Source organism: Salmo salar, chromosome 02 (genome assembly GCF_965601325.2).
Source record: "Salmo salar chromosome 02, fSalSal1, whole genome shotgun sequence".
Taxonomy (NCBI): domain Eukaryota; kingdom Metazoa; phylum Chordata; class Actinopteri; order Salmoniformes; family Salmonidae; genus Salmo; species Salmo salar.
The window spans coordinates 84605211-84632412 of record NC_138292.1 but is presented as its reverse complement, the minus strand read 5'-3'; the positions used below and the strand labels follow the sequence as shown (position 1 = coordinate 84632412).

The window sequence follows — 27202 nt, the reverse complement described above, 5'->3', positions numbered from 1 at the left end:
TCACATATCCATATCCAACCCTACCCCTAAACCAGGTTCATATCCTGTAACCAACCCTACCACTAAACCAGGTTCATATCCATATCCTACCCCTAAACCAGGTTCAAATCCATATCCAACCCTACCACTAAACCAGGTTCATATCCTGTAACCAACCCTACCCCTAAACCAGGTTCATATCCTGTAACCAACCCTACCACTAAACCAGGTTCATATCCTGTAACCAACCCTACCCCTAAACCAGGTTCAAATCCATATCCAACCCTACCACTAAACCAGGTTCATATCCTGTAACCAATCCTACCCCTAAACCAGGTTCATGTCCTGTATCCAACCCTACCCCTAAACCAGGTTCATATCCTGTATCCAATCCTACCCCTAAACCAGGTTCATATCCTGTTCCCAACCCTACCACTAAACCAGGTTCATATCCTGTTCCCAACACTACCACTAAACCAGGTTCATATCCTGTATCCCTCAATCCAACCCCATCTTTATTGTCTTCTTTACATCTTTTAAACCAAATAAAGTTTGTTTTAATTTAGTCAAGGTCCCTTGTCCAACCCCAAACCTGATCTGGAAACAGAGAAGAGCGACAGAAGAGGGAACGAAGCCCTGAGCTGTCCCTACAAGACCTTAACCAGAAACAGAGAAGAGGGAACAAATTTCTTTGTCTCTCTCAGAAAAATGTATTATTAAAAATACATTTGAGTTATATATAAAAGTAAACACACAGTGATTTATTAAACAAAGTGACAATTTAAAAATACATTTAAAAGACAGCATGGGGTTTTAAAGACACATTTCCACATGCAAATAATAAAGCATATACATCACAAGCAAATACTGTAGCACTTGATTAACGGACACACACACAGAGAGACAGAGTAAAAAAAAAACTATTTAATCACAGTTTGTACACTGAATCTACATAAAAACAGACATACTCCATATTCAATTCATGTCTTGGGATTAAAAAAAAGCCCCAAAAATTGATTTCTGAGTAGACTTTCTCCAATCGGATTGCATATGGCAATAAGGGCATAAACAAAACCACTAAGCACCAACTTTCAGTCAAAATTTTTACAAATGTGGGAGCACTGTGTGTCAACTCATAAATTGTAAGTTTATGTGAAATATCTCTCTTCACACTTGGAGCAATGGTAAGAAATCTCCCCTGTGTGTTTTACCTCATGGTCTTTCCCTAACTGGGTAAATATCGTTCCACACTGGAAGCATTGGTAAGGTTTCTCGCCGGTGTGGCTTCTTTCATGTAATTTAATTTGCCTTAACCAGGTACATGTCATTCCACAGTGGGAGCAGTTCAAAAAGGCTTCTCCCTAGTGTGTATTCTCTCATGCTGCTTCAGCTTCCCTAACTTCTTAAAACTCCTTTCACAATGAGAACACTGGAAACGCTTCTTTACAGAGTGTGTTAGCTCATGTTTTTTCCAGTTACTTGAGTCAGTGAAATTCTTTCCACACTGGGAGCAATGGTAAGGCTTTTCTCCCGTGTGCGTCCTCTTATGCTTTGTCAGGGCCCGTGATAGGATAAAACTCTTACCACAGTGGGAGCAGTGATACGGCTTTTCCCCTGTGTGTATTCTCTTATGTACTTTCAGGTTATATAACCGGTTAAAGGTTTTTCCACATTGAGCACATTTGTGAGGCTTATCTCCTGTGTGCATTCTCTCATGTGCCTTCAGGTTCCATAACTGGGTAAAACTCTTTCCACACTGGGAGCAGTGGTGATAAGGCTTCTCTCCAGTGTGTGTTCTCTCATGCGCTTTCAGTTGCCTTGACCAGCTAAAACTCTCTTCACAATGGAAACAGTGGTAAGGCTTTTTCCCAGTGTGTACCCTTTCATGATCTTTCAGGTTACTTAACCGCTTAAATGTATTGCCACATTGAGAGCATTTGTGAGGCTTATCTCCTGTGTGTATTCTCTCATGTGATTTCAGGGAACTTAACTGTGAACACCTCTTTCCACACTGGGAGCATTGGTAAGGCTTCTCTCCTGTGTGTATTCTATTATGTAATTTTAGGGTCCCTAACTGGGTAAACTGCTTTCCACACTGGGAGCATTGGTAGGGCTTCTCTCCTGTGTGTATTCTATTGTGTATTTTCAAGCTCCCTAACTTGGTAAAACTCTTTTCACACTGGGAGCAGTGGTGTCGTCTTGCTGATTTGGACGTCTCTGGCTCTGGTTCCTCTGATTCTGGACTCTCTCCTGCCAAAGACAAACAAAGTACACTGCTCAAAAAAATAAATGGGAACACTTAAACAACACAATGTAACTCCAAGTCAATCACACTTCTGTGAAATCAAACTGTCCACTTAGGAAGCAACACTGATTGACAATACATTTCACATGCTGTTGTGCAAATGGAATAGACAACAGGTGGAAATTATAGGCAATTAGCAAGACACCCCCAATAAAGGAGTGGTTCTGCAGGTGGGGACCACAGACCACTTCTCAGTTCCTATGCTTCCTGGCTGATGTTTTGGTCAATTTTGAATGCTGGCGGTGCTTTCACTCTAGTGGTAGCATGAGACAGAGTCTACAACCCACACAAGTGGCTCAGGTAGTGCAGCTCATCCAGGATGGCACATCAATGCGAGCTGTGGCAAGAAGGTTTGCTGTGTCTGTCAGCGTAGTGTCCAGAGCATGGAGGCGCTACCAGGAGACAGGCCAGTACATCAGGAGACGTGGAGGAGGCCGTAGGAGGGCAACAACCCAGCAGCAGGACCGCTACCTCCGCCTTTGTGCAAGGAGGAGCAGGAGAAGCACTGCCAGAGCCCTGCAAAATGACCTCCAGAAGGCCACAAATGTGCATGTGTCTGCTCAAACGGTCAGAAACAGACTCCATGAGGGTGGTATGAGGGCCCGACGTCCACAGGTGGGGGTTGTGCTTACAGCCCAACCCCGTGCAGGACATTTGGCATTTGCCAGAGAACATCAAGATTGGCAAATTCGCCACTGGCGCCCTGTGCTCTTCACAGATGAAAGCAGGTTCACACTGAGCACGTGACAGACGTGACAGAGTCTGGAGACGCCGTGGAGAACGTTCTGCAGCCTGCAACATCCTCCAGCATGACCGGTTTGGCGGTGGGTCAGTCATGGTGTGGGGTGGGGTGGCATTTCTTTGGGAGGCCGCACAGCCCTCCATGTGCTCGCCAGAGGTAGCCTGACTGCCATTAGGTACCGAGATGAGATCCTCAGACCCCTTGTGAGACCATATGCTGGTGCGGTTGGCCCTGGGTTCCTCCTAATGCAAGACCATGCTAGATCTCATGTGGCTGGAGTGTGTCAGCAGTTCCTGCAAGAGGAAGGCATTGATGCTATGGACTGGCCCGCCCGTTCCCCAGACCTGAATCCAATTGAGCACATCTGGGACATCATGTCTCGCTCCATCCACCAATGCCACGTTGCACCACAGACTGTCCAGGAGTTGGCGGGTGTTCAGGTCTAGGAGATCCCTCAGGAGACCATCCGCCACCTCATCAGGAGCATGCCCAGGGGTTGTAGGGAGGTCATACAGGCACGTGGAGGCCACACACACACTACTGAGCCTCATTTTGACTTGTTTTAAGGACATTACATCAAAGTTGGATCAGCCTGTAGTGTGGTTTTCCACTTTAATTTTGAGTGTGACTCCAAATCCAGACCTCCATGGGTTGATAAATTCGATTTCCATTGATTATTTGTGTGATTTTGTTGTCAGCACATTCAACTATGTAAAGAAAAAAGTATTTAATAAGATTATTTATTTCATTCAGATCTAGGATGTGTTGTTGAAGTGTTCCCTTTATTTTTTTGAGCAGTATATTTCATGTAACAGAGATTGATATCTTATTCACAAGAAACGAATGAAAACAGGCGGGAAATGGGGAGGGACAACGAGCGAAACTTGTCCAATAAGAAACGCTTGTTTTTGTTTTCCGATGCAAAACATTTTGCTACGTTTTTCACTAATGAATACGACCTTGAATGAAACCTCCACATGATAAAACTGTCTTCCTGTTTAAGGGGTTTAATACAAATCAGATCCCTCAACCTGAGGTCAAGTTAATCACTATGACAAAGTCAAGCTGTGCAACAGCTGGAAACCAAGTCAGGTCTAGAAAAGTCTGAAAAGTCTACTATAATAGGATACATTTGATCCATTGTTACGTTTTGTTGGTGACAAATGATTGGTTAAAGAGTATGGATGACAGGAAGTTAGTTGGTGCAGTGTTGCTAGATTTCAAAGCTGCTTTACTTACTAAATAAATTGTGTAATTTGTTTTTTTGTTGGTAATTCTTTGGGGGGGGAATCCTGGCTTTCCTTGGCATCCATGAATACACGCCACTGGCTGGGGGACTTGTTGACCCGGGATCATTGATAGCCAGCAAACCCTGGACGATAACCCCAATCATGACCATTAGGACAGTTCAGATGGGGGGACTGTTCCAATTCTCATTTGGTAGGACACTTTCATTCAACATGTGCCATCCCTGGACTGCAGGGAACATCTAAATGTTGTCAGTCATCTTTTGCACTCCCATAATAAAAAAATATGTAGTGAACTCAACTCTTGAAGAAATAATGTTCTCTAATGCAGAAATGTCTTTCTAGAGGCAGATGATCACCCTAGGAGGTTAAGACTTGGAGGAGACTTGTCTTAACAGGATGAAAGTCAGCCCTCTACATCTGCAGCAGACAGGAGGGAAGATTGTGTCACTAACCCGGGTCGGAGGTCAAAGACAAAGAGGCTGAGCGTTGCATGAGATACTGAGCCATGGAATTTCATGAGCACAAGCTAATGTATTTAAAATAAGATGTGAATCCCTCATGTTGAGTCTATGGAGGAGGACAGAAACATGAAGCAGCTGCAGTAGTAATGTTCTTCATGTTGAGTTGGCTATGAAGGAGGAGGAGAGGAACATGAAGCAGCTGCAGTACCAATGTTCTTCATGTTGAGTTGGCTATGAAGGAGGAGAGGATCATGAACATTGGTACTCCTGCTGCTTCTTCATGTTGAGTTGGCTATGAAGGAGGAGGAGAGGAACATGAAGCAGCTGCAGTACCAATGTTCCGATATTGGGCAGCCATGTTGTTTGAGGTCATTGTGAAGCCATGTTGCTTGAGGTCATTGTGAAGCATTGGGAAGCCATGTTGTTTGAGGTCATTGTGAAGCATTGGGAAGCCATGTTGTTTGAGGTCATTGTGAAGCACTGCTGTTGCAATTATGAAAATGCAGCATCTTTTTGGTTGAGCGTGCAATGTTTTTCTGAGACACCGGAAATTACTCTTCTATATGCCAAACGTGCACCACTACACCTTTGGTGCGGATATGAGCTTGGTTGTACCGTTGTTGCTCAGGTCCTATTGCATGACGATAAGGAGGTGAACAAGAAGTTGGTCCCTGCGTACTAGAGGTCGACCGATTTATCGGAATGGCCGATTAATTAGGGTTGATTTCAAGTTTTCATAACAAATCGGCAATCGGATTGTTGGGCCAACGATTTGCCGATACATTTTTTTAATATATATATATATATATATATATATATATTTTTTTTTAAACACCTTTATTTAACTAGGCAAGTCAGATTAAGAACACATTCTTATTTTCAATGACGGCCTAGGAACGGGGATTAACTGCCTTGTTCAGGGGGGATTCGGGGATTAGTTTTTGCAACCTTTCGGTTACTAGTCCAATGCTCTAACCACCTGCCTTACATTGCACTCCACGAGGAGCCTGCATGGCAGGCTGACTACCTGTTACGCGAGGGCAGCAAGAAGCCAAGGTAAGTTGCTAGCTAGCATTAAACTTATCTTAACATAATCACTAGTTAACTTCACATGGTTGATGATATTACTACTTCATCTAACGTGTCCTGCGTTGCATATAATCGATGCGGTGCCTGTTAATTTCTTATCGAATCATAGCCTACTTCGACAAAACGGGTGATGATTTTACAAGCGCATTTGCGAAAAAAAAGCACTGTCGTTGCACCAATGTACCTAACCATAAACATCAATGCCTTTCTTTAAAATCAATACACAAGTATATATTTTTAAACCTGCATATTTAGTTAATATTGCCTGTTAACATGAATTTGTGTCACCTCTTGCGTTCCGTGCAAGCAGTCAGGGTATATACAGCAGTTTGGGCCACCTGGCTCATTGTGCAATGTAACAGGAATATTTAGACTTAGGGATGCCACCGTTAGATAAAATACGGAATAGCTTACTTGATTGTGTTTACTTGATAGCTACCTACACAAATAGCTAGCTAGAACAAAGTGTTAATAAGATTAAAATTCATTAAAAAGATTTAAGAGCAATACAAATAAGTTATCCACAAAACGTAAATTAAACTGGAGTTGTTCAATTTGATAAACTCTTTGGTTAGTGTCAGTTGTTCGTTTTCGAAATGATAGTTTCCGGATTCGACCATATTAATGACCAAAAGCTCGTATTTCTGTGTGTTATTATATTATAACTAAGTCTATGATTTGATATTTGATAGAGCAGTCTGACTGAGCGATGGTAGGCAGCAGCAGGCTCGTAAGCATTCATTCAAACAGCACCTTCGTGCATTTTGTCAGCAGCTCTTCGCAATTCTTCAAGCATTGCGCTGTTTATTACTTCAAGCCTATCAACCCCCGAGATTAGGCTGGTGTAACCCATGTGAAATGGCTAGCTAGTTAGCGGGTGCGCGCTAATAGCGTTTCAAACGTCAGATGAAAAGTCAGATGAAAGCCTTGGCTCAAGTAAACAAATAAAAATCAGCTGCATATGGAAACGATCATGGAAATTGATTTCATCAAAATCATTCAGTGGGTTGTTGCGGTCTATAACCGGCCTTCTGTCTGGTCTTGGTGCTGCTCTGTGATCATCATTGTAATAGTTCAGGTAATCCATTTTCCGCGAATGCCAAGGTCAACCTGGGGGACCATTTTCCTCCAATGACAAGGTCAACCTGGGGGACCATTTTCCTCCAATGACAAGGTCAACCTGGGGGACCATTTTCCTCCAATGACAAGGTCAACCTGAGGGACCATTTTCCTCCAATGACAAGGTCAACCTGGGGGACCATTTTCCTCCAATGACAAGGTCAACCTGGGGGACCATTTTCCTCCAATGACAAGGTCAACCTGGGGGGCCAACATCCATTCATCTGAAGTTAAGCCCCGCCTCTGGCCAGGTTTAATTTAAACCTTCACCTAGATGAACTCTAATCGTCCTTCTGGAATTCAGACTTTTAAAATCTAGACTAGGGGCAAGTCAGAGACTATTTTTAAACCATGTCTGAGAAATACAATGAGTTAGCCGCGTTTAAAAGTGCAATTTAGCCAAGGATTAGGCTGTGTCTGCGAAATGACCCTTATATGCTGGAGTTCAGGCTTTATTTGAAAAGTTCAAGTAGGAAATTGCATGAATTTTGTCCATTACAGAGGAGGAGGCCAAGTCTTAAAAAAGGCTTTTCAGTCAATCATATTTCATGGCTTTTTGAAATATCTCACAGAGCTTGTTTCTCCACTCACAGCTGTCCCTCAGTGTTAGTTATAACATGAATAGCCATTTGGAAGGAAAGGGTTGGCTGCCAAACACGAAAAATATAATTTTTTTAAAGATTGTAATTTCCAATCTTACCGCAGAGAGGAAAATCAAACATTATGGATGTTACATGCTTTGTTCAGACGTTGAACTCATGTAGCCCACCTTTTCTCTCACAATGAGAACGAGTTGACAATTCCTTATATAAAAAGTTGTTTATGCTCATTTATAAAAACACAGACTAGACAGCTAGTATAACAGTCTGTGGCTAAAACGCTGCTAGCGGTATGTGGTACCGCAATGCAGCGTGACAGAAATTGTGCAGTACGCCTCAGTCACACCTACTGAGTCATTGCTGTTTGGTACACCAGAAGCACATTCATTTCCAATGGAAACGCTGCGTTTACCTTGCAGCATTGAGTTGGAGAGGCTGGTGTTACTAGTAGTGTAGGTGTTACTAGTAGGGTGGGTGTTACTAGTAGGGTGGGTGTTACTAGGGTGTTACTAGTAGGGTGGGTGTTACTAGGATTTTACTAGTCGGGTAGGTTTTACAAGTAGGGTGGGTTTTACTAGGGTGTTACTAGTAGGGTGGGTGTTACTAGGGTTTTACTAGTAGGGTAGGTATTACTAGTAGGGTAGGTTTAACGAGTAGGGTAGGTATTACTAGGGTTTTACTAGTAGGGTAGGTGTTACTAGGGTTTTACTAGTAGGGTAGGTATTACTAGTAGGGTAGGTGTTACTAGTAGGGTAGGTTTTACTAGGGTGTTACTAGTAGGGTAGGTATTACTAGTAGGGTAGGTGTTACTAGTAGGGTGGGTGTTACTAGTGTTTTACTAGTAGGGTAGGTTTTCCTAGGGTTTTACTAGTAGGGTGGGTTTTACTAGTAAGGTAGGTTTAACTAGGGTTTTACTAGTAGGGTGGGTGGTACTAGTAGGGTGGGTGTTACTAGTCGGGTGGGTGTTACTAGTCGGGTGGGTGTTACTAGTCGGGTGGGTGTTACTAGGGTGTTACTAGTAGCGTGGGTGTTACTAGGGTGTTACTAGTAGCGTGGGTGTTACTAGTAGGGTGGGTGTTACTAGTAGGGTGGGTGTTACTAGTAGGGTGGGTGTTACTAGTAGGGTGGGTGTTACTAGGGTGTTACTAGTAGGGTGGGTGTTACTAGTAGGGTGGGTGTTACTAGGGTTTTACTAGTAGGGTAGGTGGAACTAGTAGGGTAGGTTTAACGAGTAGAGTAGGTGTTACTAGTAGGGTAGGTGTTACTAAGGTTTTACTAGTAGGGTAGGTTTTACTAGTAGGGTGGGTGTTACTAGTAGGGTGGGTGTTACTAGTAGGGTGGGTGTTACTAGTAGGGTGGGTGTTACCAGGGTTTTACTAGTACGGTGGGTGTTACTAGTCACTAGTCGGGTGGGTGTTACTAGGGTGTTACTAGTAGCGTGGGTGTTACTAGGGTGTTACTAGTAGCGTGGGTGTTACTAGGGTGTTACTAGTAGCGTGGGTGTTACTAGTAGGGTGGGTGTTACTAGTAGGGTGGGTGTTACTAGGGTTTTACTAGTAGGGTAGGTGTTACTAGTAGGGTAGGTTTAACGAGTAGGGTAGGTGTTACTAGGGTTTTACTAGTAGGGTAGGTGTTACTAGGGTTTTACTAGTAGGGTAGGTATTACTAGTAGGGTAGGTGTTACTAGTAGGGTAGGTTTTACTAGGGTGTTACTAGTAGGGTAGGTATTACTAGTAGGGTGGGTGTTACTAGTAGGGTGGGTGTTACTAGTAGGGTGGGTGTTACTAGGGTTTTACTAGTAGGGTAGGTGAAACTAGTAGGGTAGGTTTAACGAGTAGAGTAGGTGTTACTAGTAGGGTAGGTGTTACTAGGGTTTTACTAGTAGGGTAGGTTTTACTAGTAGGGTAGGTGTTACTAGTAGGGTGGGTGTTACTAGGGTTTTACTAGTAGAGTAGGTTTTACTAGTAGGGTGGGTGTTACTAGTAGGGCGGGTGTTACTAGTAGGGTAGGTGTTACTAGGGTTTTACTAGTAGAGTAGGTGTTACTAGTAGGGTGGGTGTTACTAGTAGGGTGGGTGTTACTAGTAGGGTAGGTTTTACTAGTAGTGTAGGTGTTACTAGTAGGGTGGGTGTTACTAGTAGGGTGGGTGTTACTAGGGTTTTACTAGTAGGGTAGGTGTTACTAGTAGGGTAGGTTTAACGAGTAGGGTAGGTGTTACTAGGGTTTTACTAGTAGGGTAGGTGTTACTAGGGTTTTACTAGTAGGGTAGGTATTACTAGTAGGGTAGGTGTTACTAGTAGGGTAGGTTTTACTAGGGTGTTACTAGTAGGGTAGGTATTACTAGTAGGGTAGGTGTTACTAGTAGGGTGGGTGTTACTAGTAGGGTAGGTTTAACTAGGGTTTTACTAGTAGGGTGGGTGGTACTAGTCGGGTGGGTGTTACTAGTCGGGTGGGTGTTACTAGTCGGGTGGGTGTTACTAGTCGGGTGGGTGTTACTAGGGTGTTACTAGTAGCGTGGGTGTTACTAGGGTGTTACTAGTAGGGTGGGTGTTACTAGTAGGGTGGGTGTTACTAGTAGGGTGGGTGTTACTAGTAGGGTGGGTGTTACTAGTAGGGTGGGTGTTACCAGGGTTTTACTAGTACGGTGGGTGTTACTAGTCGGGTGGGTGTTACTAGTCGGGTGGGTGTTGCTAGGGTGTTACTAGTAGCGTGGGTGTTACTAGGGTGTTACTAGTAGCGTGGGTGTTACTAGGGTGTTACTAGTAGCGTGGGTGTTACTAGGGTGTTACTAGTAGCGTGGGTGTTACTAGTAGGGTGGGTGTTACTAGTAGGGTGGGTGTTACTAGTAGGGTGGGTGTTACTAGGGTGTTACTAGTAGGGTGGGTGTTACTAGTAGGGTGGGTGTTACTAGTAGGGTGGGTGTTACTAGGGTTTTACTAGTAGGGTAGGTGAAACTAGTAGGGTAGGTTTAACGAGTAGAGTAGGTGTTACTAGTAGGGTAGGTTTTACTAGGGTTTTACTAGTAGGGTAGGTGTTACTAGGGTTTTACTAGTAGGGTAGGTGTTACTAGTAGGGTAGGTATTACTAGTAGGGTAGGTATTACTAGTAGGGTAGGTGTTACTAGTAGGGTAGGTTTTACTAGTAGGGTGGGTGTTACTAGGGTGTTACTAGTAGGGTGGGTGTTACTAGGGTGTTACTAGTAGGGTGGGTGTTACTAGTAGGGTGGGTGTTACTAGTAGGGTGGGTGTTACTAGTAGGGTGGGTGTTACTAGGGTGTTACTAGTGGGGTGGGTGTTACTAGGGTGTTACTAGTAGGGTGGGTGTTACTAGTGTGTTACTAGTAGGGTGGGTGTTACTAGTAGGGTGGGTGTTACTAGTAGGGTGGGTGTTACTAGGGTTTTACTAGTAGGGTAGGTGAAACTAGTAGGGTAGGTTTAACGAGTAGAGTAGGTGTTACTAGTAGGGTAGGTTTTACTAGGGTTTTACTAGTAGGGTAGGTATACTAGGGTTTTACTAGTAGGGTAGGTGTTACTAGTAGGGTGGGTGTTACTAGTAGGGTGGGTGTTACTAGTAGGGTGGGTGTTACTAGGATTTTACTAGTCGGGTAGGTTTTACTAGTAGGGTGGGTGTTACTAGTAGGGTGGGTGTTACTAGTAGGGTGGGTGTTACTAGGGTGTTACTAGTAGGGTGGGTGTTACTAGTAGGGTGGGTGTTACTAGGGTGTTACTAGTAGGGTAGGTATTACTAGTAGGGTAGGTGTTACTAGTAGGGTGGGTGTTACTAGGGTTTTACTAGTAGGGCAGGTGAAAATAGTAGGGTAGGTTTAACGAGTAGGGTAGGTGTTACTAGTAGGGTAGGTTTTACTAGGGTTTTACTAGTAGGGTAGGTGTTACTAGGGTTTTACTAGTAGGGTAGGTGTTACTAGTAGGGTAGTTGTTACTAGTAGGGTAGGTTTTACTAGGGTGTTACTAGTAGGGTAGGTGTTACTAGGGTTTTACTAGTAGGGTAGGTGAAACTAGTAGGGTAGGTTTAACGAGTAGAGTAGGTGTTACTAGTAGGGTAGGTTTTACTAGGGTTTTACTAGTAGGGTAGGTTTTACTAGGGTTTTACTAGTAGGGTAGGTGTTACTAGTAGGGTAGGTATTACTAGTAGGGTAGGTTTTACTAGTAGGGTAGGTTTTACTAGTAGGGTAGGTTTTACTAGTAGGGTGGGTGTTACTAGGGTGTTACTAGTAGGGTGGGTGTTACTAGGGTGTTACTAGTAGGGTGGGTGTTACTAGTAGGGTGGGTGTTACTAGTAGGGTGGGTGTTACTAGTAGGGTGGGTGTTACTAGTAGGGTGGGTGTTACCAGGGTTTTACTAGTACGGTGGGTGTTACTAGTCGGGTGGGTGTTACTAGGGTGTTACTAGTAGGGTGGGTGTTACTAGGGTGTTACTAGTGGGGTGGGTGTTACTAGGGTGTTACTAGTAGGGTGGGTGTTACTAGGGTGTTACTAGTAGGGTGGGTGTTACTAGTAGGGTGGGTGTTACTAGTAGGGTGGGTGTTACTGGTAGGGTGGGTGTTACTAGGGTTTTACTAGTAGGGTAGGTGAAACTAGTAGGGTAGGTTTAACGAGTAGAGTAGGTGTTACTAGTAGGGTAGGTTTTACTAGTAGGGTAGGTATACTAGGGTTTTACTAGTAGGGTAGGTGTTACTAGTAGGGTGGGTGTTACTAGTAGGGTGGGTGTTACTAGTAGGGTGGGTGTTACTAGGATTTTACTAGTCGGGTAGGTTTTACTAGTAGGGTGGGTGTTACTAGTAGGGTGGGTGTTACTAGTAGGGTGGGTGTTACTAGGGTGTTACTAGTAGGGTGGGTGTTACTAGTAGGGTGGGTGTTACTAGTAGGGTGGGTGTTACTAGTACGGTGGGTGTTACTAGGGTGTTACTAGTAGGGGTAGGTATTACTAGTAGGGTAGGTGTTACTAGTAGGGTGGGTGTTACTAGGGTTTTACTAGTAGGGTAGGTGTTACTAGGGTTTTACTAGTAGGGTAGGTGTTACTAGTAGGGTAGTTGTTACTAGTAGGGTAGGTTTTACTAGGGTGTTACTAGTAGGGTAGGTGTTACTAGAGTTTTACTAGTAGGGTAGGTGTTACTAGTAGGGTAGGTATTACTAGTAGGGTAGGTGTTACTAGTAGGGTAGGTTTTACTAGGGTTTTACTAGTAGGGTAGGTATTACTAGGGTTTTACTAGTAGGGTAGGTGTTACTAGTAGGGTAGGTATTACTAGTAGGGTGGGTGTTACTAGGACTTTACTAGTCGGGTAGGTTTTACTAGTAGGGTGGGTGTTACTAGTAGGGTGGGTGTTACTAGGGTGTTACTAGTAGGGTGGGTGTTACTAGTAGGGTAGGTGTTACTAGGGTGTTACTAGTAGGGTGGGTGTTACTAGTAGGGTAGGTATTACTAGTAGGGTAGGTGTTACTAGTAGGGTAGGTGTTACTAGTAGGGTGGGTGTTACTAGGATTTTACTAGTCGGATGGGTGTTACTAGTAGGGTGGGTGTTACTAGTAGGGTGGGTGTTACTAGTAGGGTGGGTGTTACTAGTAGGGTGGGTGTTACTAGTAGGGTGGGTGTTACTAGGGTGTTACTAGTAGGGTGGGTGTTACTAGTAGGGTAGGTTTAACTAAGGTGTTACTAGTAGGGTAGGTGTTACTAGGGTTTTACTAGTAGGGTAGGTGTTACTAGTAGGGTAGATGTTACTAGTAGGGTAGGTTTTACTAGTAGGGTAGGTGTTACTTGGGTGTTACTAGTAGGGTGGGTGTTACTAGGGTGTTACTAGTAGGGTGGGTGTTACTAGGGTGTTACTAGTAGGGTGGGTGTTACTAGGGTGTTACTAGTAGGGTAGATGTTACTAGTAGGGTAGATTTTACTAGGGTGTTACTAGTAGGGTAGGTGTTACTAGTAGGGTGGGTGTTACTAGTAGGGTGGTGTTACTAGTAGGGTGGGTGTTACTAGTAGGGTGGGTGTTACTAGTAGGGTGGGTGTTACTAGTAGGGTGGGTGTTACTAGTAGGGTGGGTGTTACTAGTAGGGTGGGTGTTACTAGTAGGGTGGGTGTTACTAGTAGGGTGGGTGTTACTAGTAGGGTGGGTGTTACTAGTAGGGTAGGTTTTACTAGAGGGTGGGTGTACTAGTAGGGTAGGTGTTACTAGGGTTTTACTAGTAGGGTGGGTGTTACTAGTAGGGTGGGTGTTACTAGTAGGGTGGGTGTTACTAGGGTGTTACTAGTAGGGTGGGTGTTACTAGTAGGGTGGGTGTTACTAGTAGGGTAGCGTGTTACTAGTAGGGTAGGTGTTACTAGTAGGGTGGGTGTTACTAGTAGGGTGGGTGTTACTAGTAGGGTGGGTGTTACTAGTAGGGTGGGTGTTACTAGTAGGGTGGGTGTTACTAGTAGGGTGGGTGTTACTAGTAGGGTGGGTGTTACTAGTAGGGTGGGTGTTACTAGTAGGGTGGGTGTTACTAGTAGGGTGGGTGTTACTAGTAGGGTGGGTTTACTAGTAGGGTGGGTGTTACTAGGGTGTTACTAGTAGGGTGGGTGTTACTAGGGTGACGAGTAGGGTGGGTGTTACTAAGGTGTTACTAGTAGGGTAGGTGTTACTAGGGTTTTACTAGTAGGGTGGGGACGGGTGTTACTAGTAGGGTAGATGTTACTAGTAGGGTAGATTTTACTAGGGTGTTACTAGTAGGGTAGGTGTTACTAGTAGGGTGGGTGTTACTAGTAGGGTGGTGTTACTAGTAGGGTGGGTGTTACTAGTAGGGTGGGTGTTACTAGTACGGTGGGTGTTACTAGTAGGGTGGGTGTTACTAGTAGGGTGGGTGTTACTAGTAGGGTGGGTGTTACTAGTAGGGTGGGTGTTACTAGTAGGGTGGGTGTTACTAGTAGGGTAGGTTTTACTAAGGTGTTACTAGTAGGGTAGGTGTTACTAGGGTTTTACTAGTAGGGTAGGTGTTACTAGTAGGGTAGATGATACTAGTAGGGTAGATTTTACTAGGGTGTTACTAGTAGGGTAGGTGTTACTAGAGTTTTACTAGTAGGGTAGGTGTTACTAGTAGGGTAGGTGTTACTAGTAGGGTAGGTGTTACTAGTAGGGTGGGTGTTACTAGTAGGGTGGGTGTTACTAGTAGGGTGGGTGTTACTAGTAGGGTGGGTGTTACTAGTAGGGTGGGTGTTACTAGTAGGGTGGGTGTTACTAGTAGGGTGGGTGTTACTAGTAGGGTGGGTGTTACTCGTAGGGTAGGTTTTACTAAGGTGTTACTAGTAGGGTAGGTGTTACTAGGGTTTTACTAGTAGGGTAGGTGTTACTAGTAGGGTAGATGTTACTAGTAGGGTAGATTTTACTAGGGTGTTACTAGTAGGGTAGGTGTTACTAGAGTTTTACTAGTAGGGTAGGTTTTACTAGTAGGGTAGGTGTTACTAGGGTTTTACTAGTAGGGTAGGTGTTACTAGGGTTTTACTAGTAGGGTAGGTGTTACTAGTAGGGTAGGTATTACTAGTAGGGTAGGTGTTACTAGTAGGGTGGGTGTTACTAGGGTGTTACTAGTAGGGTGGGTGTTACTAGTAGGGTGGGTGTTACTAGTAGGGTGGGTGTTACTAGTAGGGTGGGTGTTACTAGTAGGGTAGGTTTTACTAGGGTGTTACTAATAGGGTAGGTAAAACTAGTAGGGTAGGTGTTACTAGTAGGGTGGGTGTTACTAGTAAGGTGGGTGTTACTAGGATTTTACTAGTCGGGTGGGTGTTACTAGTAGGGTGGGTGTTACTAGGGTGTTACTAGTAGGGTGGGTGTTACTAGTAGGGTGGGTGTTACTAGGGTGTTACTAGTAGGGTGGGTGTTACTAGTAGGGTGGGTGTTACTAGTAGGGTGGGTGTTACTAGGGTGTTACTAGTAGGGTGGGTGTTACTAGTAGGGTGCGTGTTACTAGTAGGGTGCGTGTTACTAGTAGGGTGCGTGTTACTAGTAGGGTGCGTGTTACTAGTAGGGTGGGTGTTACTAGGGTGTTACTAGTAGGGTGGGTGTTACTAGTAGGGTGGGTGTTACTAGGGTGTTACTAGTAGGGTGGGTGTTACTAGTAGGGTGGGTGTTACTAGGGTGTTACTAGTACGGTGGGTGTTACTAGTACGGTGGGTGTTACTAGTAGGGTGGATTTTACTAGTGGGGTGGGTTTAACTAGGGTGTTACTAGTAGGGTAGGTGTTACTAGTAGGGTGGGTGTTACTAGTAGGGTGGGTGTTACTAGTAGGGTGGGTGTTACTAGGGTGTTACTAGTAGGGTGGGTGTTACTAGTAGGGTGGGTGTTACTAGGGTGTTACTAGTAGGGTGGGTGTTACTAGTAGGGTGCGTGTTACTAGTAGGGTGCGTGTTACTACTAGGGTGGGTGTTACTAGTAGGGTGGGTGTTACTAGTAGGGTGGGTGTTACTAGTAGGGTGGGTGTTACTAGTAGGGTGGGTGTTACTAGTAGGGTGGGTGTTACTAGTAGGGTGGGTGTTACTAGGGTGTTACTAGTAGGGTGGGTGTTACTATTAGGGTGGGTGTTACTAGGGTGTTACTAGTAGGGTGGGTTTTACTAGGGTTTTACTAGTAGGGTAGGTGTTACTAGTAGGGTAGGTATTACTAGTAGGGTAGGTGTTACTAGTAGGGTGGGTGTTACTAGGATTTTACTAGTCGGGTAGGTTTTACTAGTAGGGTGGGTGTTACTAGTAGGGTGGATGTTACTAGTAGGGTGGGTGTTACTAGTGTGTTACTAGTAGGGTGGGTGTTACTAGTAGGGTGGGTGTTACTAGTAGGGTGGGTGTTACTAGTAGGGTGGGTGTTACTAGGGTGTTACTAGTAGGGTGGGTGTTACTATTAGGGTGGGTGTTACTAGGGTGTTACTAGTAGGGTGGGTTTTACTAGGGTTTTACTAGTAGGGTAGGTGTTACTAGTAGGGTAGGTATTACTAGTAGGGTAGGTGTTACTAGTAGGGTGGGTGTTACTAGGATTTTACTAGTCGGGTAGGTTTTACTAGTAGGGTGGGTGTTACTAGTAGGGTGGATGTTACTAGTAGGGTGGGTGTTACTAGGGTGTTACTAGTAGGGTGGGTGTTACTAGGGTGTTACTAGTAGGGTGGGTGTTACTAGTAGGGTGGGTGTTACTAGTAGGGTGGGTGTTACTAGTAGGGTGGGTGTTACTAGGGTTTTACTAGTAGGGTAGGTGAAACTAGTAGGGTAGGTTTAACGAGTAGAGTAGGTGTTACTAGTAGGGTAGGTTTTACTAGGGTTTTACTAGTAGGGTAGGTGTTACTAGGGTTTTACTAGTAGGGTAGGTGTTACTAGTAGGGTAGGTATTACTAGTAGGGTAGGTATTACTAGTAGGGTAGGTGTTACTAGTAGGGTAGGTTTTACTAGTAGGGTGGGTGTTACTAGGGTGTTACTAGTAGGGTGGGTGTTACTAGGGTGTTACTAGTAGGGTGGGTGTTACTAGTAGGGTGGGTGTTACTAGTAGGGTGGGTGTTACTAGTAGGGTGGGTGTTACTAGTAGGGTGGGTGTTACCAGGGTTTTACTAGTACGGTGGGTGTTACTAGTCGGGTGGGTGTTACTAGGGTGTTACTAGTAGGGTGGGTGTTACTAGGGTGTTACTAGTGGGGTGGGTGTTACTAGGGTGTTACTAGTAGGGTGGGTGTTACTAGTGTGTTACTAGTAGGGTGGGTGTTACTAGTAGGGTGGGTGTTACTAGGGTTTTACTAGTAGGGTAGGTGAAACTAGTAGGGTAGGTTTAACGAGTAGAGTAGGTGTTACTAGTAGGGTAGGTTTTACTAGGGTTTTACTAGTAGGGTAGGTATACTAGGGTTTTACTAGTAGGGTAGGTATTACTAGTAGGGTAGGTGTTACTAGTAGGGTGGGTGTTACTAGTAGGGTGGGTGTTACTAGTAGGGTGGGTGTTACTAGGGTGTTACTAGTAGGGTGGGTGTTACTAGTAGGGTGGGTGTTACTAGTAGGGTGGGTGTTACTAGTAGGGTGGGTGTTACTAGGGTGTTACTAGTAGGGTAGGTATTACTAGTAGGATAGGTGTTACTAGTAGGGTGGGTGTTACTAGGGTTTTACTAGTAGGGTAGCTGAAAATAGTAGGGTAGGTTTAACGAGTAGGGTAGGTGTTACTAGTAGGGTAGGTTTTACTAGGGTTTTACTAGTAGGGTAGGTGTTACTAGGGTTTTACTAGTAGGGTAGGTGTTACTAGTAGGGTAGTTGTTACTAGTAGGGTAGGTTTTACTAGGGTGTTACTAGTAGGGTAGGTGTTACTAGGGTTTTACTAGTAGGGTAGGTGAAACTAGTAGGGTAGGTTTAACGAGTAGAGTAGGTGTTACTAGTAGGGTCGGATTTACTAGGGTTTTACTAGTAGGGTAGGTGTTACTAGGGTTTTACTAGTAGGGTAGGTGTTACTAGTAGGGTAGGTATTACTAGTAGGGTAGGTATTACTAGTAGGGTAGGTGTTACTAGTAGGGTGGGTGTTACTAGTAGGGTGGGTGTTACTAGGGTGTTACTAGTAGGGTGGGTGTTACTAGTAGGGTGGGTGTTACTAGTAGGGTGGGTGTTACTAGTAGGGTGGGTGTTACTAGTAGGGTGGGTGTTACTAGTAGGGTGGGTGTTACTAGTAGGGTGGGTGTTACCAGGGTTTTACTAGTACGGTGGGTGTTACTAGTCGGGTGGGTGTTACTAGGGTGTTACTAGTAGGGTGGGTGTTACTAGGGTGTTACTAGTGGGGTGGGTGTTACTAGGGTGTTACTAGTAGGGTGGGTGTTACTAGGGTGTTACTAGTAGGGTGGGTGTTACTAGTAGGGTGGGTGTTACTAGTAGGGTGGGTGTTACTAGTAGGGTGGGTGTTACTAGGGTTTTACTAGTAGGGTAGGTGAAACTAGTAGGGTAGGTTTAACGAGTAGAGTAGGTGTTACTAGTAGGGTAGGTTTTACTAGGGTTTTACTAGTAGGGTAGGTATTACTAGTAGGGTAGGTGTTACTAGTAGGGTGGGTGTTACTAGTACGGTGGGTGTTACTAGTAGGGTGGGTGTTACTAGGATTTTACTAGTCGGGTAGGTTTTACTAGTAGGGTGGGTGTTACTAGTAGGGTGGGTGTTACTAGTAGGGTGGGTGTTACTAGGGTGTTACTAGTAGGGTGGGTGTTACTAGTAGGGTGGGTGTTACTAGTAGGGTGGGTGTTACTAGTAGGGTGGGTGTTACTAGGGTTTTACTAGTAGGGTAGGTGAAACTAGTAGGGTAGGTTTAACGAGTAGAGTAGGTGTTACTAGTAGGGTAGGTTTTACTAGGGTTTTACTAGTAGGGTAGGTATACTAGGGTTTTACTAGTAGGGTAGGTATTACTAGTAGGGTAGGTGTTACTAGTAGGGTGGGTGTTACTAGTACGGTGGGTGTTACTAGTAGGGTGGGTGTTACTAGGATTTTACTAGTCGGGTAGGTTTTACTAGTAGGGTGGGTGTTACTAGTAGGGTGGGTGTTACTAGTAGGGTGGGTGTTACTAGTAGGGTGGGTGTTACTAGGGTGTTACTAGTAGGGTGGATGTTACTAGTAGGGTAGGTGTTACTAGTAGGGTGGGTGTTACTAGGGTGTTACTAGTAGGGTAGGTGAAAATAGTCGGGTAGGTTGTACTAGTAGGGTGGGTGTTACTAGTAGGGTGGGTGTTGCTAGGGAGTTACTAGTAGGGTGGGTGTTACTAGTAGGGTAGGTGTTACTAGGGTGTTACTAGTAGGGTGGGTGTTACTAGTAGGGTGGGTGTTACTAGTAGGGTGGGTTTTACTAGTAGGGTGGGTTTTACTAGTCGGATGGGTGTTACTAGTAGGGTGGGTGTTACTAGTAGGGTGGGTGTTACTAGTAGGGTGGGTGTTACTAGTAGGGTGGGTTTTACTAGGGTGTTACTAGTAGGGTGGGTGTTACTAGTAGGGTAGGTTTAACTAAGGTGTTACTAGTAGGGTAGGTGTTACTAGGGTTTTACTAGTAGGGTAGGTGTTACTAGTAGGGTAGATGTTACTAGTAGGGTAGGTTTTACTAGTAGGGTAGGTGTCTACTAGGGTGGTGTTACTAGTAGGGTGGGTGTTACTAGTAGGGTGGGTGTTACTAGGGTGGGTGTACTAGTAGGGTGGGTGTTACTAGTAGGGTGGGTGTTACTAGGGTGTTACTAGTAGGGTGGGTGTTACTAGTAGGGTTGGTGTTACTAGTAGGGTGGGTGTTACTAGTAGGGTGGGTGTTACTAGTAGGGTGGGTTTTACTAGGGTGTTACTAGTAGGGTGGGTGTTACTAGTAGGGTGGGTGTTACTAGTAGGGTAGGTGTTACTAGGGTGTTACTAGTAGGGTGGGTGTTACTAGTAGGGTGGGTGTTACTAGTAGGGTGGGTGTTACTAGGATTTTACTAGTCGGGTAGGTTTTACTAGTAGGGTGGGTGTTACTAGTAGGGTGGGTGTTACTAGGGTGTTACTAGTAGGGTGGGTGTTACTAGTAGGGTGGGTGTTACTAGTAGGGTGGGTGTTACTAGTAGGGTGGGTGTTACTAGTAGGGTGGGTGTTACTAGGGTGTTACTAGTAGGGTGGGTGTTACTAGTAGGGTAGGTTTTACTAAGGTGTTACTAGTAGGGTAGGTGTTACTAGGGTTTTACTAGTAGGGTAGGTGTTACTAGTAGGGTAGATGTTACTAGTAGGGTAGATTTTACTAGGGTGTTACTAGTAGGGTAGGTGTTACTAGTAGGGTGGGTGTTACTAGTAGGGTGGGTGTTACTAGTAGGGTGGGTGTTACTAGTACGGTGGGTGTTACTAGTAGGGTGGGTGTTACTAGTAGGGTGGGTGTTACTAGTACGGTGGGTGTTACTAGTACGGTGGGTGTTACTAGTAGGGTGGGTGTTACTAGTAGGGTGGGTGTTACTAGTAGGGTGGGTGTTACTAGTAGGGTGGGTGTTACTAGTAGGGTGGGTTTAACTAGGGTGTTACTAGTAGGGTGGGTGTTACTAGTAGGGTAGGTTTTACTAAGGTGTTACTAGTAGGGTAGGTGTTACTAGGGTTTTACTAGTAGGGTAGGTGTTACTAGTAGGGTAGATGTTACTAGTAGGGTAGATTTTACTAGGGTGTTACTAGTAGGGTAGGTGTTACTAGTAGGGTGGGTGTTACTAGTAGGGTGGGTGTTACTAGTAGGGTGGGTGTTACTAGTACGGTGGGTGTTACTAGTACGGTGGGTGTTACTAGTACGGTGGGTGTTACTAGTACGGTGGGTGTTACTAGTAGGGTGGGTGTTACTAGTAGGGTGGGTGTTACTAGTAGGGTGGGTGTTACTAGTAGGGTGGGTGTTACTAGTAGGGTGGGTTTTACTAGTAGGGTGGGTTTTACTAGGGTGTTACTAGTAGGGTGGGTGTTACTAGTAGGGTAGGTTTTACTAAGGTGTTACTAGTAGGGTAGGTGTTACTAGGGTTTTACTAGTAGGGTAGGTGTTACTAGTAGGGTAGATGTTACTAGTAGGGTAGATTTTACTAGGGTGTTACTAGTAGGGTAGGTGTTACTAGAGTTTTACTAGTAGGGTAGGGTTACTAGTAGGGTAGGTATTACTAGTAGGGTAGGTGTTACTAGTAGGGTAGGTGTTACTAGTAGGGTAGGTTTTACTAGTAGGGTAGGTTTTACTAGTAGGGTAGGTTTTACTAGTAGGGTAGGTGTTACTAGGGTTTTACTAGTAGGGTAGGTGTTACTAGTAGGGTAGGTATTACTAGTAGGGTAGGTGTTACTAGTAGGGTGGGTGTTACTAGGATTTTACTAGTCGGGTAGGTTTTACTAGTAGGGTGGGTGTTACTAGTAGGGTGGATGTTACTAGTAGGGTGGATGTTACTAGGGTGTTACTAGTAGGGTGGGTGTTACTAGTAGGGTGGGTGTTACTAGTAGGGTGGGTGTTACTAGTAGGGTAGGTTTTACTAGGGTGTTACTAATAGGGTAGGTAAAACTAGTAGGGTAGGTATACTAGTAGGGTGGGTGTTACTAGTAAGGTGGGTGTTACTAGGATTTTACTAGTCGGGTGGGTGTTACTAGTAGGGTGGGTGTTACTAGGGTGTTACTAGTAGGGTGGGTGTTACTAGTAGGGTGGGTGTTACTAGGGTGTTACTAGTAGGGTGGGTGTTACTAGTAGGGTGGGTGTTACTAGTAGGGTGGGTGTTACTAGTAGGGTGGGTGTTACTAGGGTGTTACTAGTAGGGTGGGTGTTACTAGTAGGGTGGCGTGTTACTAGTAGGGTGCGTGTTACTAGTAGGGTGCGTGTTACTAGTAGGGTGCGTGTTACTAGTAGGGTGGGTGTTACTAGTAGGGTGGGTGTTACTAGGGTGTTACTAGTAGGGTGGGTGTTACTAGTAGGGTGGGTGTTACTAGGGTGTTACTAGTAGGGTGGGTGTTACTAGTAGGGTGGGTGTTACTAGGGTGTTACTAGTACGGTGGGTGTTACTAGTACGGTGGGTGTTACTAGTAGGGTGGGTTTTACTAGTGGGGTGGGTTTAACTAGGGTGTTACTAGTAGGGTAGGTGTTACTAGTAGGGTGGGTGTTACTAGTAGGGTGGGTGTTACTACTAGGGTGGGTGTTACTAGTAGGGTGGGTGTTACTAGTAGGGTGGGTGTTACTAGTAGGGTGGGTGTTACTAGTAGGGTGGGTGTTACTAGTAGGGTGGGTGTTACTAGGGTGTTACTAGTAGGGTGGGTGTTACTATTAGGGTGGGTGTTACTAGGGTGTTACTAGTAGGGTGGGTGTTACTAGTAGGGTGGGTGTTACTAGGGTGTTACTAGTAGGGTGGGTGTTACTAGGGTGTTACTAGTAGGGTGGGTGTTACTATTAGGGTGGGTGTTACTAGGGTGTTACTAGTAGGGTGGGTGTTACTAGTAGGGTGGGTGTTACTAGTAGGGTGGGTGTTACTAGTAGGGTGGGTGTTACTAGTAGGGTGGGTGTTACTAGTAGGGTGGGTGTTACTAGGGTGTTACTAGTAGGGTGGGTGTTACTAGTAGGGTGGGTGTTACTAGTAGGGTGGGTGTTACTAGTAGGGTGGGTGTTACTAGTAGGGTGGGTGTTACTAGTAGGGTGGGTGTTACTAGTAGGGTGGGTGTTACTAGTAGGGTGGGTGTTACTAGTAGGGTGGGTGTTACTAGTAGGGTGTTACTAGTAGGGTGGGTGTTACTAGTAGGGTGGGTGTTACTAGTAGGGTGGGTGTTACTAGTAGGGTGGGTGTTACTAGTAGGGTGGGTGTTACTAGGGTGTTACTAGTAGGGTGGGTGTTACTAGTAGGGTGGGTGTTACTAGTAGGGTGGGTGTTACTAGGGTGTTACTAGTAGGGTGGGTGTTACTAGTAGGGTGGGTGTTACTAGTAGGGTGGGTGTTACTAGTAGGGTGGGTGTTACTAGTAGGGTGGGTGTTACTAGGGTGTTACTAGTAGGGTGGGTGTTACTAGTAGGGTGGGTGTTACTAGTAGGGTGGGTGTTACTAGTAGGGTGGGTGTTACTAGTAGGGTGGGTGTTACTAGGGTCTGCTCATCGCGCAATTTGAGGAGTTGACACATAAAAATGGTATCGTGAGAGAGCATAAAGTTCTCCTCTATTAAGGTAAAATGTCTCAATGTGTTTCAGTGTCCAAATGACCGTTTCTATTGGACCAAACCACAATTAGCGAGTTGAAACGGCTTGTCGTCAGAGGAAGTAGTGATCTTTAGTCTTTGTTGTTGTTAGTGACAGGGGGAGGGGCTTGGCGACACGAGGAGGGGCTTGGTGGCTGTATGGTGGGAAGGTGCACAGTGAACACAGCACAGAAGAAGCGAATAAGATGAGACCAAAAAGAGAAACAATCATTAAAAAAAAAGTATAATAATCGAGTCTTGCGATACTGGCATTTGGAAAATTGTGCTAAAACATACATTCAAATTAATTGAACTCATTTGATATATCACCCAGCCCAAATTACAAGTAGCCTGACAATGGCCTAATAGCAGGACAATAACCTAAAACACAAGACAAATCTACACTTGAGTTGCTTACCAAGAAGACAGTGAATGCTCCCGAGTGGCCGAGTTAAAGTTTTGGATTTAAATCTACTTGAAAATCTATGGCAAGACCTGAAAATGGTTGTCTAGCAATGATCAACAACGAATTTGACAGAGCTTGAAGAATTTTGAAAAGAATGTTGTACAATCCAGGTGTAGAAAGCTCTTAGAGAGACTCACCCAGAAAGACTCACAGCTATAAAATCGCTGCCAAAGGTGCTCTACATTTTTACATTTATTTAACTAGGCAAGTCAGTTAAGAACAAATTCTTATTTACAATGACCGCCTACCCCGGCCAAACCCGGACGATGGTGGGCCAATTGTGCGCAGCCCTATGGGACTCCCAATCACGGCCGGTTGTGATACAGCCTGGAATCGAACCGGGGTGTCTGTGGTGACGCCTTTAGCACTGAGATGCAGTGCCTTAGAACGCTGCACCACTTGGGAAAACTGTTCCTAAAAACTTTATGGATGTTACATTGCCTGTCCCAGTCAACCCCCTCTATCTTTACAAGACTCTAGAACAAACTAAACTCAAGACACTTCAATCTGGCCTGTATTGCTTCATTAACATTTTCTTAACTAATACTGAGGAAAGCTGTGATTGGGAAAAAACAAGCTCAATGAGCCCTTTCTAAAAGCCATGAAATATGATTGACTGAGAACGCCTTTTTATAGACTTGGCCTCCTACTATGTAATAGTCCAAATTAATGCAATTTCCTACATAAACGTTTCAAATTAAGCCTTAACTCCAAAATATAGTCCTTAAGGATAATTATGAACATTGTTTCATTTGGAAATGACTAACTTTATTTCTGCATTGCTCAGGTTGAGCTTTCCACAGAATCAACCACAGCTAATATGTTCAGTCTCCCCAAAAAGTCTGTCCATTTCATGTAACCTCTAAAGCTTCTATTTGTTTCATTTCTCCAACATGCCAATATTTAGAATTCAGATTTCCTGGATATACACTCTGCCCAAGGTGTACTACAGACAAACACACCAATTGTTTAATTTATATTTTGTCTGCATATTCTGTGAGACATTAATGAAGCCTACCTGGTTAATAAAGGTGAAAAAAAGGTGAAATAGGGTTAGTAAAATAGGTGAAATGATAATTATTTTTTAAGTCGTGATTTTGCGTGCAAATGTAATGTCCATAGAGCTGGATTCACCCATAACTTCAATAGAATGACCCTTTAAAAATCACATCAGTTCAACAGAAAGAGATTCAGAGACATGGATTCAACAACTACATAGTTTGTGCCCCAATTTAAGACAGTACTCACTGGTGTTATTCAGATCTCCATTATTCTCTTCTTCTTCCTCCTCCTCCTCTTCCAATGTGACAGTAATCTCCCCCTCCTCCTTCACTCCAAAAACTTGTTCCATTTCTTTTACTAATACAGTCATATTCTCCTCCTCCTCAACAAAAACGACATTCTCTTGTTTATCTTCCTCTTCTTTCACTCCGAAAGCTTCTTCTTCTTCTTTCACTGTAACCGCCTCACCCTCTACTTCTTGTTTTACTGTGACAGCCTCCTCTTCCTTCTCCTCTTTCACTGCAACTTCTTTCTCCGTCCAGCAGACCTCCTCTTCTTTAGCAGGAGGGGAGTAGCTTAGTGAACTCATGGTCCGGGATGTTAACTAGCTAGTTAGCATTAGCGACTAGCCTAGTGCTAGGCTAATTTAACCAGTCAGCTAGCTGACTAACAACGTACACATTAAATTGAGTAACTAGTAAAGACGCAGACAGTATGTTTAAAACACTGATGTTAATACAAACCCAATGAGCTTCAATGTTTCGGTTTTATGTTAGCAAGCAAGCTACCGAGGTGGTTGAATCAGCCGTTTGTTGTTGAAGAAGCGTCCTGTTCCGTCCACTAGTTTATACGTCACGCAAGAAGCGCCACCTGAAAGACGCATATCGCCATCTGCGGACTGGAGTGGGTAACGCAGTTTATGAAAATATTCACTATGTTGTGTTTGTTCTGGCAAGCAATATCATGGCAAGCAATATCATAACAAGTAATTTCAAAATCTGTTGTTTATTTTATTTTGCCAATTGTAATACCCAAATGCTAGTTGTACTGTTCAGCATGTTGCTGCCATTTGTACAATGTTCTGTTTTTTTTTTTAAGTAAAAAACAACATTCCTTCTCACGTCTATATATATATTTATGTGGCTGTAACTAATAATATTTTACTGTAGATATGGCAAAAAACTATATCTAAGTTTCCCAATGAGCCAGAAAATCAACAGATATCTTGAATTCTTTATTGAAGTTAGCTGGCTATCTAATTGATCCAAATAGCACGATTATATAAATGACACATAGATATGGACGCGCGCGTACACACACACGAAACAAAGTGTGGAATTTACCTCTCTTTGTGCAAGTCACAGGCCAGATGTCCCATCCCCTTCCGAAATGTGAAAGAAGCTAACGCCTGCAACGTCGTGAATTGTCCAAATCACCGGAAGTAATGCTGCTCATTATCTCACGCAATTTGTAAATTGCAGTGCATGGAGAATTGTGTTATTTCTATCGGAAAAAAAGAAAGTAGATGTTTTTCCACTTGGAACCTACTGGTTGCTCAACTTTATTCATGGTTTGCTCACACGTAAAGGTGGTGGAATTATGAGGGAATGAAGACGGTCAGAATACACTTATCTGTAGACACACCCCTGCCACGCCTCCATTTCTGCGATCTCCACTCCAAACAAATATCCGTCTGGCACATGCGTTTCCTTCTACTTCAGTTCAACGTCAGAATATGTGCGGAAACTGCGTCTAAATTCCCTCCACAATTAATAAATACTCTTAGAATAATAGCTCATTGTTTTTTAAAAGTTATTTTTAACATCTAGATGTGACCATATTCCTGTCACAGGCAGGCTGCTGCCTGGGCCGTATCAATGAAAGGAATCGCTGGACCACGTTGTATAATGGCTATTTATAACAAACACATGGTACGGTAGGGGTGGTAATGAGAAGGCCTCCTCGTGGTGACATCTTCCCTCATGGTCTCCCAGGCCCTGAATCCAGGGGCCAGTTTATTTTTTTTAAAGAAACGTTTAATCTGAATCAGAATGATCCAGATTCTGTATTTTGTAACAATTTTTTTCAGAAAATAAACTGACACCACAATATCAAATAATCTGTGTTTTCAGAGTTTTGGCCACTTCACCATCTACTGGACAAATTGTGGTACTACTTCTACACAGATTATTTTATTTTTTATTTAACTAGGCAAGTCAGTTAAGAACAAATTCTTCTTTACAATGACAGCCTAGGAACAGTGGGTTAACTGCCTTGTTCAGGGGCAGAACAACAGACTTTTACCCAGGGATTCGATCTAGCAACCTTTCGGTTACTGGCCCAACGCTCTAACCACTAAACTACCTACCGCCACTTGTAAACTACATGAATAAAGATACCTTGATGAAACATAATAGAACCTATCACTTCTCAATATACCAACTGACCAAATACCTTTACTGGAGTCAATTTAACACAATGAACCTTTGGTTTTCAGATGTAAGAATGTTTTCTAAACCTCCTCACCTTAGTTACATATAAATGGTTGTAGTACA

The 27202-nt window shown here is 44.1% G+C and overlaps 1 protein-coding gene across 1 annotated transcript; it reads right to left on the bottom strand.

Moving 5' to 3' along the window:
• Window positions 1–883: 883 nt before the first annotated feature.
• Window positions 884–25503, bottom strand: LOC106595264 (uncharacterized). The gene is made up of 2 exons (XM_045711045.2): window positions 24894–25503; window positions 884–2229 (listed from the first exon to the last, which is right to left on the bottom strand). Exons 1-2 carry the CDS (start codon window positions 25234–25236, stop codon window positions 1325–1327), a joined length of 1248 nt encoding a protein of 415 aa, XP_045567001.2. The 5' UTR covers window positions 25237–25503; the 3' UTR covers window positions 884–1324.
• Between the last annotated feature and the right edge of the window lie 1699 nt (window positions 25504–27202).

Excerpts from the sequence above, each read along its gene's own strand:
- LOC106595264 (XM_045711045.2), bottom strand. The coding sequence starts at position 25,236 with ATGAGTTCACTAAGCTACTCCCCTCCTGCTAAAGAAGAGGAGGTCTGC. Across the intron at positions 2,230-24,893 it reads TGGAGATCTGAATAACACCA|GAGAGAGTCCAGAATCAGAG; the intron begins GTGAGTACTGTC and ends TGTCTTTGGCAG.